At 37.2% G+C, this 17,956-nt stretch overlaps 1 protein-coding gene across 1 annotated transcript; it reads left to right on the top strand.

The window, feature by feature from the left end:
• Positions 1 to 3,871: 3,871 nt before the first annotated feature.
• On the top strand, positions 3,872 to 16,644 carry LOC143601581 (uncharacterized). The gene is made up of 3 exons (XM_077078960.1): positions 3,872 to 5,037; positions 7,296 to 8,224; positions 16,638 to 16,644. Exons 1-3 carry the CDS (start codon positions 4,447 to 4,449, stop codon positions 16,642 to 16,644), a joined length of 1,527 nt encoding a protein of 508 aa, XP_076935075.1. The 5' UTR covers positions 3,872 to 4,446.
• Positions 16,645 to 17,956: the final 1,312 nt, after the last annotated feature.

The raw sequence follows: 17,956 nt of genomic DNA, 5'->3' as shown, positions 1-17,956 counted from the left end.
CCCATTTTGGTTTGACTTGTTTTAGTTTGAATTGACGAGTTCTTGGTTGAATTTTTTTTCACCCATTAACTAAATTTCTGGATCCGCCACTACAAGCACCGTCACGCGGCAATCCAACATGGCCAGGCGGTAATCGGATTATCATGGTTGTGGTATGTTAGGAGGAATGAGAATAATAATTTAAAATAAAAATAAAAATCTAAACTAACTTTGAATTATGAAATCCGAACCTCATTTTTTCAACGTATGCGGGTGAACATCGCCGTCATTCTTGCGTGAGTACGTTTGGACCCGAGGCCACGTAAGTTTAACCCACTGGGCCTGAACGTGTTGTCAGCCTATCGGTTGCCAAAGAAAAATATGTAATAAAATTCCTTTAGTAAAATAGGGTAAAATAGTCTTTAGTAAGTTAATTATAATGAAATGGTTAAATATGTACTCCCTTCGTGTCTTCATATTTCCTTTTTTATTTTTCTCATTACAAATGCCCACTTTCAAAATTATTAGCCAATTTTCAAGTTTACCTTTAAACACACACGTCTAACATCAATAAACAATATTGATGGACCTAATTTCCAAAGGCGTTATTATCATTTGGTAAGTAAAAAAAGTAATCATTCAATCTACCTTGAACCTTGTGTTTTACAAACCATGACACTTTTAATTGGACGAATGAAGTAATATATATGTTTTAAAAGGGGATATATGCAATTGATTTTTGGCTTGGGAAAATATGTAAGGCTATGTGTACCGAGCGGCAAAGAAAGGCGACAAGGGGCGAAAGGGGGCGAGAACACCGCCCCCCTAGGCGACAAGGGTGGGGGCGAGGAGCTTGTGAGTTGATTTTATTATTATTATATTTGAGTGTGTGTGTGTGTGTGATATATACATGCATATATATATATATGGGCTACAAGCCTATAACACCATTGCACCCTTAAAACTAAAAACCCACAATTTGTTGATTAAGCGCCACATGGCGCAAAGCGTTTCATTTATAGTCCCTTCATTAGACATAGCCTAATTGATTTTTTGATTTGGAAAAAGTTAATGATAAATGGTGTCAAGTATGATCATATGATGTATTATGGTGTGAATAAATTGAGAAAAAAACTGAATTTTAATGGAAAAGATCGATAAGTTTTGTAAAGAGTGTGTATAAGTTCTAATTAGTTATTCCTAGTTTTGTTATCCTTACATCACTCACCATGTGAAAAGTTTGAAAAGGGACCAACATCGCGAAGTATTATAAAAAAATGTTTACGAAATGGTGGATGGCACTTTTGTCCATATCATATATATTGGCCATATGTTGTACACTTGGATAATTCACGTCACACCCTCAAATTTCCAACTGCAGGATTTTACAACGAGATGTATGACGCATCATGTACCGGCCACTAGTCATGTTGAATAATCACTATATGAATTTTAAAATACTGTTTATCCGTATTGTACATGAGTAGTGAAAAACAAAATTGTTTAAAAACCTACGGAAGCAATTTAATGTATATAGTGTGGAAGCAAAAGTAAACATGCATGTGCAAATCAAACACAATCCAAAACAAAATAAAATGTTTGTGAAATTGATGAGACTCCAAATGCATGTTTATTATCCAATGTGTAACCTCAATGACTTGGAAAAATATATATCAAATTGTGTTAACACAAGGTTGGTGAGTTCGCAAGTTTTAATAAAAAGTAAGTGTTGTCAAATAATGCATAACTCAATCATATCATTAGGTAGATAGATTGTTTACAAGTTACTAAGCGAATGAACTAGAGCTCAATGAAGTGTGTTTGGTGCCTCCCGCCATGTCTATCTTAAACAATGGTGCATATGTTAGGTCAATGTTACAACCGTTTGACTCCCAGTTGTGCTAGCGCGACTAGCCCAAATAGGGCTTATCAGACCTAGTGATACTACTCAAGATCACCTCACTAATCCCATTCTAACTGCTTAGTGTGTAAGTATTTTCATAATATGTGCGTGTTTAATACACAAGTGATATAAAAGGAGTACACAATTTAAAGAAATGTGTTCTTGTTTTCTCCAAGAAAAGCGTTTATGAAAGAAGTAGTGAACTCACCTTTGGTTGCGTGTTTTCCTTATAAAACAAATGGAAATAGGTTTCCAGCTAACCACTGCCTATTATAAGTAATGACGATAAGTGTTTGTCTATGTAGGTTCATAAAACCCATATATCCAAACAATCTCATCTAAAAATATAAAATATGAATTAAATATATATTCTATATAACACAAACCGAGCTACATCTGGATAATGGGTAAGCGAGCAACCAGCTGCGCCGCTATTCCCTTTTGAATCGCAAAGCCTATTGATATACATGTATTTATACATCTCGGATCCCTTGTAAAATTGTGTTTATTTAATGTTTTGAGTTCGTTTTAGTTCGTGTTTTGGTTTATCTTTTATTATTTAAGGTTTTGAGTCAAGTTTTATATATTTATCGTGTTTTAACTCTTTTGATGTCTTGCATGTTAAACTTAATTCTTTCTATCATTTCATGCGAAGTTTATGTTCGTTTTACTCGTCAATGACTACATGATTAGTTCACTTAGAGTTTCGATTTGTATTCATGTAGATGGTGGCTTTGGAGTCAAGGAAAAGAAGTTCTTGAAGTTTCTCATCATTACTTGGAGTTCAAGAAAGGGGCCTAACATGAATAAACAAGTAATAATTGCAAAAAACGAAAATTCCCTAAAAAGGGGCGCCGCGCCGCACCTAGGAAAATGCCCAGGATGCCTAGGCTGGGCGCCTAGGCCTTCTAGTTAGCCAAAAATTGCAAGCCCAAGCACATTCTCGCTTATATAAACATCTTCATTCCATAGCCGATCCTAAGCTTATTTGCAGCCGTTTTTGAGAGCAAAACCAAGGGTTTGAAGGTGTTTTGGAGTTAGGAATCAAGGAGGATCATCAAGCTTTCGTACAAGCGTTCAAGAGTCGATTAAGACGGGTTCTCTCGTTCTTTATCTTTGTTCTTGTTCATTATCTTTCATGATGTTTCTCTTTGTTTTCAATACTTGTTTAGGATTGTTTTAATAATGATTCTAGGCTAGACTTCATGTCTACCTAGGTTTGACGAACATGTGTTGATTTGATTCTTGCTTTGGATACTTGTTTGATTATGGTTTCGTTATATTAATAGTAAAAGACTTGATTTTGTAATAATGATGCGTATAGGTATTTATTATCTTGATTGATTGTTAACTATTGCTTCACATAGATATTCTATCTTTTGATTGTGTTCTTTAGATTTAGGGTTTATGTTTAATCAATTACTTGGTGTTTTGATTATTATGATTAAATGGGCCCGTTAGATCATAGAAGCTTGTTGATAGTTGGTTAGGGTTTTAAATGTTTTGCTAAATTCCAATAGCTGTAAGGTGAGGAGTTGTTCATGTGTCTTGGTCAATTGCATGCTAGGATAGTAGTGACAATATTCTTGCTTATTGTGTTGATCCATGTTCATGATGTCATGTTAGTTTATCAAGTTATCTAAGGTTTAGTGTTTCGTAAGATTGCTTGCTTTAGATACTATTAATTAACCCTAATTGATGACTTTGCGGAAATCAATTCAACTGATTGCTTAATATCTAATAATTTTTCTTTGGGATTTCATTTGATTCAGTCAAAGGTCCTTAGGGTTTTGTTAGATGAATATGTTTAGAAATCAGTTTCCATAATCATGTTATTTGTCCATTGCTTGATGATTGTTGATGCATGAGATTCTTACCTAGGTAGATTCCTTCTCTGATTGGTTTCGATCTCGTGATTGGTTGCTTGTTTCTCGTTTACTTGCTTATTTGTTTAATCTTAGTTTAATATTAGTTTAAAAATCCCCCTTAAAACATTAATAATAAATAGTTGTGTCGTAAGTCGAGTCTAATTAGTTAAATAACGTAATTTATAGAGTCCTGTGGATTCGATATTCCAGACTTACTTAGCTTAGTACAATTGACCGGTTCACTTGCCGGTGTTTTGTTTAGTTGAGTCTTAGGTCTTGTTTTTATTACTTGTTTAATTTAGTTAATATTTATTTACTGTTTTTAGCACATCAAGTTTTTGGCGCCGCTGCCGGGTACTCTTGGCAATTGCGTTATTTGCGTTAATTGGACTTAATTGCTACATAAGTGCTATTTGTTTTATTTTATTTGAGTCGTAGGAGTCTAATTTAAGTTTTGGTTTATTTTAGTTTATTTTTTTTAGTATTCGAGTCTACTCACTTTGTCTTTTGCGTTTTTCAGGTTTATGCCACATCTTCGTTCGCAAGGACCACCGCTGGATAATCTTGGATCTTCTTCGTTGAAGACCGAGGCTAGTTTGTTCGTAGAAGAACAGCCGTCAGAACCCGCATCTACACCAAAGTCGTCACCCGCACTGTTCACCACCAGAAAGTCCTAGAGTCCAACCACAAGTTCAAATGGCCGACAATAGGACAATTGCTGCTCAAGCCTTCGATGGCTTAACCGGAAACCAATCATGCATCGTCGTTCCCGAGATCGACAACCCCAACTCGTGGCAGATTCCGTCATACGTCATGAACAACATCGTTCAAACTAATCAGTTTCATGGGAACGATGAAGAGGATGCTCCGGCTCATATTAACCGACTTTACCGCGTTTTGAAAACTTTTAAATTGCAAGGTGCTACTGAAGATGCAATTTTCTTACATCTTTTTCCTTTTTCACTTACAGGTAAAGCAGCTACTTGGCTTGACACGCAGCCACCTGGCACGTTCACCACTTGGGAAGCACTATGTTCGGCATTTATCAAGAGATACTTCCCACCGGCTAAAGCGTCTGTTTTTCGCGATCAGATTCACTCGTTTCACATGGAGCCGGATGAGCAATATTGTCATGCTTGGGAGCGTTTTCAAAACTTGTTGTCTCGATGCTCACAGAATGGTCTCACACCATGGGCTCTCGTGGAGAAATTTTACAACGGACTGAACTACGAAACCCAAGTTCGGTTCGACACGGCCACAGGAGGAAGTCTACTGGCTAGGAAGAATGTCGCCGAATGTAACTGTAAGCCCCCCCGGGGCGTCGCTGATCGATACGAGATCCGCACGAGGTCTAGGAGTGCGGAATCCTCCTAGACTCGTTTAATGGTGTAGAAGACGAAGAACACGATTACACATAAACAAACACACTAATGGGATAAACGAATCTGCAGATCCTTTATATTATAACCAAACCACGTTACAAACCGAACATAAACCAAAACACGGCTGACCCGAGGTGAGCTCTACCTCGGGTCTGCCCACACGACTCTCCCTCTCTGTTTCTCTCTAGACAATTGAACTGAACACACAAAATTCTAACTTTCTGGATTCTAAACCCTAAACAAGACACACATATATATAGATAACCAACTTCGCGGGCTTGGGCTTGGGCCAATAGGCGAAGTTGTTCTAACTTCGCCTATGGCGAAGTTGTTCTAACTTCGCCTATGGCGTCTCCGCTGGTCAGAATTGCATAGCGACGGTCACAAAATGCACCAACAGACTCCCCTTTGATCGTTGCTCTCAATTCTAACAAACACAAAAGATCATCTGTTACAAAACATGCACCAACAGACTCCCTCTTAACTGATGATCTTCTGTTTGCTTCTTCTTGTAGGACTCGATTTCACTGTGATCTTCAAACTTGAACTTCACATATACATGCAACATCCATCCTGTCTTCAACCAGCCGTGTCTGAAACAGTCTTGTAGCTCCACAAATCTACCAATCACCCGGCGTCTTCCATATCAGATCTCCCCTTCAGTGTAAGCTTCTCCGACTATATCGATCGAGGTCTTTGACATGCATGCATCCCCGTGCCTAATTGATCATCTCAACCAATCACGTGAAGTTCTTATAACTTCACCAACACGTGAAGTTGTGCTCCCTCCACAACTTCACCAACACGTCGGAATTGTATAGTAAGATAAGGTTCAATCTTCAACTACTCAACATCAAGTGATCAATTTCATCACAAAACCACCTTGACAGAATCTAACACACATGACCATTAATTAATCCGAAGCATCTTCAATCACCATGGATAACGATCAAGAACATAAACAAATTAATTCCCGATTAAATCCAACTTGTTCTAAAATCGTAACAGGGACCAATTCTCTAACGCCTTGAAAATAACATAAATAATATGCTCAGACCGCAATCCAGTAATGACGAAAACCTTCAGTTCGATTTGACTTTCTTCAGTTGGTCAACCTCAAACAACAACAATTTCTTTGCCCACAAACACCCAAATATGTGTCAATATCCAGTTTCAATCAATATCCCATTCACAACTTCAACTCCATATCCAGAGTTGACCCGTATTTGTTCACACGTAAGACCAAGAGATACCAAGATTCACTCGTTTTCGGAACAACACTTTCGGTCTCACAATAATCGTGTACACCTGGCCATACAGACGAAAACTCCAAACAATTTTTTTTTTTAACTTCGCCTAAAAGTCAACTTCGCCCAAAAGTCAACTTCGCCTAAAAGTCAACTTCACCCCTCATTAACTTCGCCTGGCTATAACTTCACCTAAAAGTCAACTTCGCCCCTCATTAACTTCGTCTGGCTATAACTTCGCCAAAACCCTAAAATTTTAGCGACAACTTCGCTTGAACCCAATAACTTCGCCTACGGCGGCTGTTCGGCCAAAAACACATCAGAAACGTGCCAGAAACACCAAAACGCAGATCTCGAACCTTAGCATAAGAGCCTAAGGCTCTGATACCACTTGTAAGTCCCCCGGGGCGTCGCTGATCGATACGAGATCCACACGAGGTCTAGGAGTGCGGAATCCTCCTAGACTCGTTTAATGGTGTTGAAGACGAAGAACACGATTACACATAGACAAACACACGAACAAACATACTAATGGGATAAACGAATCTGCAGATCCTTTATATTATAACCAAACCACGTTACAAACCGAACATAAACCAAAACACGGCTGACCCGAGGTGAGCTCTACCTCGGGTCTGCCCACATGACTCTCCCTCTCTGTTTCTCTCTAGACAATTGAACTGAACACACAAAATTCTAACTTTCTGGATTCTAAACCCTAAACAAGACACACATATATATAGATAACCAACTTCGCGGGCTTGGGCTTGGGCCAATAGGCGAAGTTGTTCTAACTTCGCCTATGGCGAAGTTGTTCTAACTTCGCCTAAGGCGAAGTTGTTCTAACTTCGCCTATGGCGTCTCCGCTAGTCAGAATTGCATAGCGACGGTCACAAAATGCACCAACAGTAACGAGATGTTTGAGAGCTTCGCTCAATCGGACCTTGCCAAAGTGCCACATCGCGGGAATTCCAAACCCGTTAGCAGTACATCCTCATCCGCTCGAGGTGTACACCAGGTTAATCTGGATACTAGTGTGGCAGCTGCTTTGGAATCACTAACTCGAGAGGTGAAGAAGCTGAAGGCCAAGGTGGACAGGTGTGAGTTTTGTAGAGGTGGACATGGTACTTTGGAGTGCCCGGTGATGAATCAACAAGTTGATTTTGTTGCTGGTCAGAATAGGTTTCCCAATAATTACAACAACAATAATCAGAGTTGGAATACCTACAAGAACCCGAATCAGAATAATTCCAACTGGAGTCCGTCAGGCGCACCACCCGGATTTCAAAATTCTTATGCTCCAGCACAAGGTCAGTATTTTAATGATAATAATACCAATAATACTAATGTTCAAAATAATGTGCAGGATTCAAACGGTGGGATTGGGCGTTTGGAAGAGATGATGAAGCTAATTTTCGAGAGAGATCAAGCAACACAGAAAAAGTTCGCCGAGCATGACTTACTCTTCAAAAACCAACAATCTTCTATTCTCGATATTCAAAGGACTGTTGGTGACATTGCTCGTCGTTTAGAAGAAAGGCCCCCAGGTCAGTTTTCGGGTATTCCTCAAACTAATCCGGCTGCTCAATTGAAAGCCATCTCCACTCGTAGTGGTAGGGTTTTTGGTCCGGAGGTAGTTAGTAAAGAAATAGGGAAAAATGGGGATGATGAATCGGTAGATGAGGAGATAGAGGTAGAGGCTCCGGGTAAGTCACAAAGTACAACACCAATTATAGAGCCGCAAGTTGAGAAAAACACTAAGAAGAAGTCGGTTGGAGTCCAGCCACCACCACACATTATTAACCATGCTTATGTCTCGTATCCCGCTAGTCTAAAGCATCAACAGTATACGAAAGATTACGAGCATTTTCTTAATATATTTAGCCAATTAAATGTCAACCTCTCGTTCGTTGAAGTCCTCCAGCATATGCCTAAGTATGCCAAGTTTTTGAAAGATATTCTTAAAAGAAAGGATAAGTTAGAGGAGCTGTTGACTGTACCGCTAAATGGAGAGTGTTCTGTGGTAGTTCTTAATAAAGTACCGGAGAAATTACCCGACCCCAGCGTTTTTACCATTCCATGCCTTTTCGGAAGTGATACGACGTGTCAAGCATTGGCCGATCTTGGAGCTAGCATAAACCTCATGATGTATTCTTTATATGAAAAGTTGGGTCTCGAAGAGCTCACTCCTACTCGCATGACGTTGTCTTTAGCCGATCGTTCCGTTAAGTATCCGAGGGGTGTCGTGGAGAATTTGCTTGTTAAGGTAAACAATTTAGTTTCCCCCGCTGATTTTGTTGTTTTAGATATGGAGGCCGATGAGAGAGTTCCTATTATTTTGGGTCGTCCATTCTTACGTACCGCAAGGGCGGTCATTGACGTGTTTGAAGGTAAGATAACTCTTAGAGCCGGCGATGATAGTGCCACTTATTTGGCTAAGTCCATGAGACATCCAAGTGGTCAAGACGGTCTCATTGATCCATGTCATCCAGTTTACTCGATAGAATCATTTATCTCCGGCATGGATCCAAGTCTTGACGAGTCCCGTTCGGTGAGTTTAAAGTGTGGGGAAGGAGCGAAAGGTTTTGAGTTCTCGGGTAATGGTAAAGTGTTTTAGAGAATGGGGTGGTGGAAAGCGTAAGGTTGAGATGGTTCGTGGAGTTAGAAAGAAGAATAAAAAGGCTGATGAATGGTCGGATAATGATTCGGAATTGTTGAGGGCATTGGAGTTCTACCGAGGTGGAGGAAGCTCCACTCGGTCCGCCACGTGATTCGTATAACATGGGTTCTTGAGTGAAAACTCAAGTGTAGAGTTTGTATTATTTTCTTTTATTTTTATTTTTATTTTCTTTGAGTCCCTAATGTAGTTTTTGTAGTTCGACTTTGTTTTGTGTTTTTGAGTTTTGCTAGATTGAAGATTGAGTGAGCTAGAGAGAAGATCCCCGAGGTTGAGTATAATGAAATGAACAAGTGTGGGGATGGAGCAGCCGAGCCTTATACTTTACGTTTTATTATTATTTGCTGCTGATTATTCATGTTTTATATATTTGTGGGTTGATTGAAGTACTTTAATTACATAATATCTATCATTACGATAACATACATTTTTAGATATGTTTGTTTTGTTTGGCCGCTTACGTTCGTGAGAGAAGGAGTTACCATTTGTTCAGCACGTTCGTAGTTGGAGGGCATTCATGGAAAGAAGACTTTGGCATCATGTTTCATTCGTATATTACCAGCTAAGTCTTTTCCATTATCTAGCTTGTTAACTTTTTATTTTGTTTTGTTTTTTATTTTTAGGTTTTTAGTTTTTGTAGTCCGACTTTATTTTAATTTTATTTTTATTTTGAGTCGTCCTTATCCTTGCATTGAGGACAATGCAAAATTTAAGTGTGGGGATAGGATATTTGAGTCGTAGTTTAAATTGAGTTTTTGTTTGAAAAAAAAGAAAAATTAAAAATGTTTAAAATGTCCCTTGAATATAGTTTTTTGCGTTAAAGTGGGAGATGATGATTTTATCGGAAATTGGTTTTTCAAACTACTAATAATATGAGATAAATAAAAGAAAGCGCACTTAACTTGGGATGTGTCGGTAGGCTCAGCCTTGAAAATGAAAGGGCAATTTGATAAAATTGGTCGGAAATCTCTTGTGGGTAAAGCGTTTTGTCCGTAGAAATAAGCAATGAAAGGTCAGCCATACTCAAGCCTCAATTCTTAGTATGAAAAAGTGGAAAATATCATAAAGTTTGAAAAGTTTAAAAATTTTGAATACGCTATCATATGATGCTTGGGTAGGTTTAACGTTTGAGTATGCCGTGTAGCCTGTGATATAAATCTTAAACTGCTAGCTTTAGTGTTTTTCACATCATTGGCGTATGGTTTTATAACCTTAAATCTTGTATTGATGGGATGCCCCGGGTCCGGAGACCATGGGTCTGTATGCCGACTATTCATCTGGGTATTCACGATTCCAAATGGGGTTGTGAATATTTAAAATAAAAGCTAAAAAAGAGAAACCCTTATAAGTCTTTAAACATGATCACAAAAAGTACAAAAGTACAAATGCATTACAGACTTGATCATCCACGCTGTTAGCCATGTGGGGTCCCCTTGCTCGCGTCTCATTACCATTAAGAAACGGACCACAAGGGACACGCCACATGTAAGCCCTACAGATGAAAGTTTGCATACTCACCTATGGTAATGGTTCGGTGTATTGCTTGATAACGGGGTATGTCATGTTGTGGGGAACACTAGCTATTAATTAATTGTACCGTAATAATATCTAATGGTTGCTTGGTAGACTTTGATGCTTAAGCTTAGGTGGATAAACAATACCCTTGATCGTCTTAACTATTCATAAATAAAAAAATAGAGCAACAAAAGTTTTAAATCTGCTAATTTTGAGGTTTAAGTCAAGTTGGGGTGGTCTGGTCCGGTAAAAGCTGAAAATAAGCGGGTCTTAATTGTGTAAACCACTGAGTGAAAAATTGTTGGATCTTATTTGTCCCGGTAAAGATTAAGGCATGGGTTTAAGTGGACAACAATATCGGTGATCGCGGTTTTTGCGTTCTTTTAAGCTTTAAAAATTAACCTATATGTTTGTTAGACTATATTTTCCGATTCTGATCCAACTACATTAGACTTTTTCAGGGACGAAAAAAGAGTAAGGGTGGGGATATTTGATATACATGTATTTATACATCTCGGATCCCTTGTAAAGTTGTGTTTATTTAATGTTTCGAGTTCGTTTTAGTTCGTGTTTTGGTTTATCTTTTATTATTTAAGGTTTTGAGTCAAGTTTTATATATTTATCGTGTTTTAACTCTTTTAATGTCTTGCATGTTAAACTTAATTCTTTCTATCATTTCATGCGAAGTTTATGTTCGTTTTACTCGTCAATGACTACATGATTAGTTCACTTAGAGTTTCGATTTGTATTCATGTAGATGGTGGCTTTGGAGTCAAGGAAAAGAAGTTCTCGAAGTTTCTCATCATTACTTGGAGTTCAAGAAAGGGGCCTAACATGAATAAACAAGAAATAATTGAAAAAAACGAAAATTCCCCAAAAAGGGGCGCCGCGCCCCGCATAGGCAAATGCCCAGGATGCCTAGGCCAGGCGTCTAGGCCTTCTGGTCAGCCAAAAATTGCAAGCCCAAGCCCATTCTCGCTTATATAAACATCTTCATTCCCTAGCCGATCCTAAACTTATTTGCAGCGTTTTTGAGAGAAAAACCAAGGGTTTGAAAGTGTTCTGGAGTTAGGAATCAAGGAGGATCATCAAGCTTTCGTACAAGCATTCAAGAGTCGATTAAGAAGGGTTCTCTCGTTCTTTATCTTTGTTCTTGTTCATTATCTTTCATGATATTTCTCTTTGTTTTCAATACTTGTTTAGGATTGTTTTTAATAATGATTCTAGGCTAGACTTCATGTCTACCTAGGTTTGACGAACATGTGTTGATTTGATTCTTGCTTTGGATACTTGTTTGATTATGGTTTCGTTATATTAATAGTAAAAGACTTGATTTTGTTTTCATGATGCGTATAAGTATTTATTATCTTGATTGATTGTTAACTATTGCTTCACATAGATCTTTTATCTTTTGATTGTGTTCTTTAGATTTAGGGTTTATGTTTAATCAATTACTTGGTGTTTTGATTATTATGATTAAATGGGCCCGTTAGATCATAGAAGCTTGTTGATAGTTGGTTAGGGTTTTAAATGTTTTGCTAAATTCAATAGCTGTAAGGTGAGGAGATGTTCATGTGTCTTGGTCAATTGCATGCTAGGATAGTAGTGACAATATTCTTGCTTATTGTGTTGATCCATGTTCATGATGTCATGTTAGTTTATCAAGTTATCTAAGGTTTAGTGTTTCGTAAGATTGCTTGCTTTAGATACTATTAATTAACCCTAATTGATGACTTTGCGGAAATCAATTCAACTGATTGCTTAATATCTAATAATTGTTCTTTGGGATTTCATTTGATTCAGTCAAAGGTCCTTAGGGTTTTGTTAGATGAATATGTTTAGAAATCAGTTTCCATAATCATGTTATTTGTCCATTGTTTGATGATTGTTGATGCATGGGATTCTTACCTAGGTAGATTCCTTCTCTGATTGGTTTCGATCTCGTGATTGGTTGCTTGTTTCTCGTTTACTTGCTTATTTGTTTAATCTTAGTTTGATATTAGTTTAAAAATCCCCCTTAAAACATTAATAATAAACAGTCGTGTCGTAAGTCGAGTCTAATTAGTTAATTAACGTAATTTATAAAGTCCTGTGGGTTCGATATTCCAGACTTACTTAGCTTAATACAATTGACCGGTTCACTTGCCGGTGTTTTGTTTAGTTGAGTCTTAGGTCTTGTTTTTTTATTTGTTTAATTTAGTTAATATTTATTGACTATTTTTAGCACATCACCTATTCTACTAAATATAAATCCTTGGTTCCTGGGGCTCTGCGAGTCATTGTGGACCACCTTCTGCACCTGCTCCAAGAAGCGAACCGCCTCAGGAGCTAGGGATTCAAATGTGTCAAAGGCAAATGGAATGAACATGTGCTGATTCTCCAAACACGCTGCCTCGTGCTTAGCAACCTTCATAGATTCCGCTCTCAAAACCGCTTGTCCCGATACGAAGTCAATGTCTCTCAGCCCCACCAATGGGGACACCCTTGTGAGGTCAACCAAACACAAGAACGTCCGCAGGACGCAGGGTAGATCTTCCCTCTCGCGGATCAGTCAGAAAGTTAACAGGTGCCTCTTTCTTGGCTGAGATCCCGGCACGCCTGAGCACATCCCATAAGACATCTCTAACCCAATCATGACGATACTTGAATCCCGGAAATTCCTTACAGTGGAGGGCATGCTCACCAAATCTATCCAAACAAGCTTTTTTTACAAATGGGGCATGATTCATCTGGAGGGAAAAGAGGAATCATAAGCCGGTATTTAAGGATGGCTCTATATTTAACTGCCGACATCCATTGCCCAAGACCTTCAATTGGCACAACAGTTAAAAAATCCTGGGCATGAGCCCCCTTGAGACAAGCAAAAACTGTCTTTTGTCTCGGGGTCATATCGAATCGCCCCTCTAAATCATGTACGTGTTTACTATAAAGAGCACTCGCCAAGTTTTGTTGAGGTTTCTTGGGGCCGGTCTCCTTATCTGTAAAGTCCGGGTGAGTTGTTCTAATATTACCAAGTGCAAAAGTGTAGTCAGGATCTACCCCCAAAACACCAGCGTTTCGCAATATGCGGTCCTGCAATTTCCACGATTGGGACCTGGAAGCCACAAAGGCATATGCAGAGACATCCTGACTACTCATTGTTTTAAGTTTCATGTAAAGGCTCACACATTTGACCAAGTTTGACTCGATGATCCGTTGGTGATTCGGTTGGTGTTTTATATATTTTCTTAGAGATCATAAAATCATGTTAAGTAAGATAAACACATCACATTGTTCATAAAGTTTCCATCTTGACAAATCATGACTTAGCATGCATAATAAACACCTTTCATACATTAGCCAAGTCTGTATCATTTCAGGTGAGCTAGTAGTGTCTTTCTATACGATCATACGAGTCTAACATTCAAGTTTCATCATTTGAGTTCATTAAAGTTATTTTTTATAGAAACCCTAAGTTCTTATATTGCAAACATATGATCAATCACACCAAACAGTTTTACATATGCATCCTAACTAGCATGTATAAACCAATAATGATCATTTGTTATATCTAACATGAAGTCCTACACGTATAAACCAATAATAATAGCATCTATACAACGTACTAACACATATTATATAGTTAGACATGAGTTTTATTTCATAAAAATATTGTTTGGATAAATTAAGGTTTCATCAAGAATCATACAATTTTGAAAGAAAACACGAAATTGAGAGTTATGGCTTACATGTGATTATTCCTAGATGTTAGATATGATCTCTAGCACTTCCAAACACCTAAAAATATTAGAAATCACCCAACTGTGTGTGTGTGTGTCCGTGTGGTAACGATTGTGAGAGGTTATGAGGAGACTAAGGTTTGATATTGGGTTTAATAACAATTTTTTTGTATGTCGATGTTTCTTTGCGTGTCGCGAGCCGGGGAGGCCTCATCATTCACGATCACGGTCCAACCCATTTTATTTTTTCTCTTATCATGTCATATAAACACATAATCAAGTAACATGTAAAGATTTGTATTATCCGAAATGCTTAACTTGTTTGGGTTCGATATTGATCACCAACGCGTTAGGACAGACTCGTGTGTGTGACTCCTTACATAATTGTGTTACTATTATGCATGAATGTTTGAAATAATGAAGTATGTGTTCATGAAGTTAACCTGAAAATGTCGGGTGTCACGTTCAAATCTAGATAAATACTAAAGTATTGTTGATAGGTTAGTGCAATTGCTATTCGTGCATCCACACCATGGCACATAAAGTACTATCATCTTATCCTATCTTTAAGCCAATTTTTGCACGACATGTGTTTAATGTTTTCTAGCAACTATTTGTCTTGGTTTTTTAAACATAAATGAGTTTCTACTAGCTTCATTGGTATCTTCAAGCCAATTTTGCATGACATTTGTTAATGATTTCTAGAAATTATTTGTCTTGTTTTTTTCACATAAATGTGTTTCTATTTGTTACACTGTTGTTTTCAAGCCAACTTTTACATGACTTGTGTTTAATATTTTTTATCAACTATTTGTCTTGGTTTTTTCCACGTAAATGTGTTTCTATTCGCTTCATCGCTATCTTCAAGCCAATTTCTGCATGATGTGTGTTTAAAGTTTTCTAGCAACTGTTTGTCTTGGATTTTTCCACAAATTGTTTCTTATCGTTTCATCGCTATCAGCATCAAGCCAATTTTTGCATGACATGTGTTTAATGTTTTTTTAGCAACAATTTGTCTTAGTATAATCCACATAAATGTGTTTCTACTCGCTTTGTTGCAACACATTTAGAGTGCTTTACTTAATGTGTGTTGTCTCCACCATAACCCCCACCTAAGTTCTTATCTAGTAAGTTTGTTTATATACTTATAGAAAGCTAAATTAAAACACGAGTGATTGAGGTAATTAAGTATGAGTGACTAAATGAATTAACTTTCAATAAACCAATGGTTATCAATTTCGAATTGAGAAGCACTCTTTTAAATTCAGTAACTGTGAACTGCAATGAAGTATGAATCCGTTTTAACCGTTTACATACATATACAATATGAGTGAGCATATATAATACATTATATATATATGTGTGTGTAGATTATCATAAGAAAACTCTTATCGTACGAAAATATATGCGACTTAATTAATCGTTGATTTAAAAACCATCGCAGTGGCATATTTGTAATTATCCTAAAAATAGTTCACGCGTATCGGCCGGCATATCAATTAAGATTACAATCAACCAATTACATATACAATTACAATTAACCAATTTTACAAATTCAGTAAGTAAAACTAAGACGTGTTATTACTCCGACACCAACAACACAACAACAATTTCAATTGAAAATCATCAACATAAACCCAAATTGAACACCCCTGTTTCATACACCTGAACTGAAACGTGCCCTGTTTCAATTGAAATCACCAAAGGTTTGAATCGAAATTCAATTACGCTTAAACCCTGTTACGCTCGGTTAAAATTACAATTACAGGTGTTGTAGTCAATTTGCAGGTCATGAACAAACTAGAATATGCGATTATTACAAATTAATGGAATATCACTGGGCCACCATAACAAAAAATCATTGATATGCAAGTACAAATTATTAGAATTTATAAAATTACATTTATGTAATTCATAACATAACGTTTAATTCATAACAAACAATTACGCTCAATTAATTGAATTCAATATGAATAAGGACATTCTTAATTAAGAACGGTTCTTAGCTGAAGAATGCCTATGATTTTTGAGTGTGTGTGAGTGTTCCAATTATGTGTAAGTAAATTTATTTATCACGCTCAAATTGTTTCTCACTGCAATTGTTAAAACTTACGCTCAGGAATATGTAATGAACTAACTGATATCAGTTTGATCTATTATGGAGTTTGATGTGTGAAGAAGTAGTGATGGTGGTAGCCACAAAATTCATTGATTCAATATTAAATAGTAAAATATATATTGTTTCAATCACTTTGCAACTCATACTTATCAAATAATTCAAATAAAAACTAAAGCAACTTGTTATTTTACATTTTATTTAACCACAAAAAAATTGTTAATTTTGCAGGTCGTGAAGTAAAATCGCCCATACATACTCTTAAATCCAATTACCCACATAATCTAATTCCAAAAGAATACTCGAATTTAATTATGCTTAATTACACACAAATCACATTACGCTCAGTCACGCTCAACTCCAACTACGCTCAATTAGATCTGGATTACGCTCAACCAAAAATACGCTCAATTGGGCAACTACTGTTCTTCTCCATCGCAATAGTTCTCCTCTTTCTCGTAATTTATTAGGTTAACTCTCTAATTGATTCACGATTTCACAAACAAAATAAGTTTGATTTGAATTTCAATTTGATTTTGGTAGATAAATTTGGAGTACAGGTTTAATTTTGGTCGCGTACGTTATCGTACGATAAGGATTATTGTATTCTATCTTTTATATATATATATATATACATACTGGTAGGGTGCCCGCGCGATGTGGCGGTGAACAATATTTAAAGGTTGTTAACGAGCTAATATAATCCAAACCAATCCTACCTCGAACTGGACTCGAACTTCATTCCAAGCTGAATTGGCTAGGCTTCAAATTAAACTTGAGATGGTTTTGCTTGATTGTTAGTGCATGATTAAGCAAAACCATCTCAAGTTTAATTCAAAGGCCGACTGTGAACTTGGGAGTACTCAGAGAGTACTCGGACATAATAAACATAAAGAAATTTATTTTTTGGATATTATATATTTGTCAAAATAAGAATAATTCACGTCAAATGGATATTGTACCTGACTCAGAAACTTTTGAATGACTTTAGAGAACCCTAGCTGTCACACCCGGCCCTGAGCGGCGGAAACAGCCGGGCGCGCGCGAGTGGGGATTGATAATTAAGCACAGGCCATTGCAAACATTCAAAGTAAGATTTTCATTGCGCATGAAATGTTTAATACAAATACATTACATTGTTTAAAAATTACATAAAAACATCCAAGTATAAAAACTGTTGAAGATTTCCACGCCATATCCCCTTGCGCGGCGGGAACAACCACGCGCATCGAAGGGATAGAACTAAAATCTTCCAAAAAGCTAGTTTTAGATGTTCAGCGTGAGGTGCTCTAAGTGTGACTCCAAGCGCTACCTAGTTATCTCCTGAAAGACACGTAAAACATTTGAATCAGTATAAACTGAGTGAGTTCACAAGTTTTAGTAACTTGATAAATCGTATTGCATCATAATCTTGATAAAAATCATTCTAAGACATAATTCTGATAGCATCATTAAAACACATACTTGGTAAAACATAGTTCTATCAACACATTCTGATAAAATCGTTCCGCGGGTTACGCGCGAACATTTCTGGGAACTGTGCTCGTCTG

Source organism: Bidens hawaiensis, unplaced genomic scaffold (assembly GCF_021521415.1).
Source record: "Bidens hawaiensis isolate Kalapana, Puna unplaced genomic scaffold, B.hawaiensis_p1.1 tig00056779_1, whole genome shotgun sequence".
Lineage (NCBI taxonomy): Eukaryota > Viridiplantae > Streptophyta > Magnoliopsida > Asterales > Asteraceae > Bidens > Bidens hawaiensis.
This window is presented reverse-complemented; position numbering and strand designations above follow the sequence as displayed.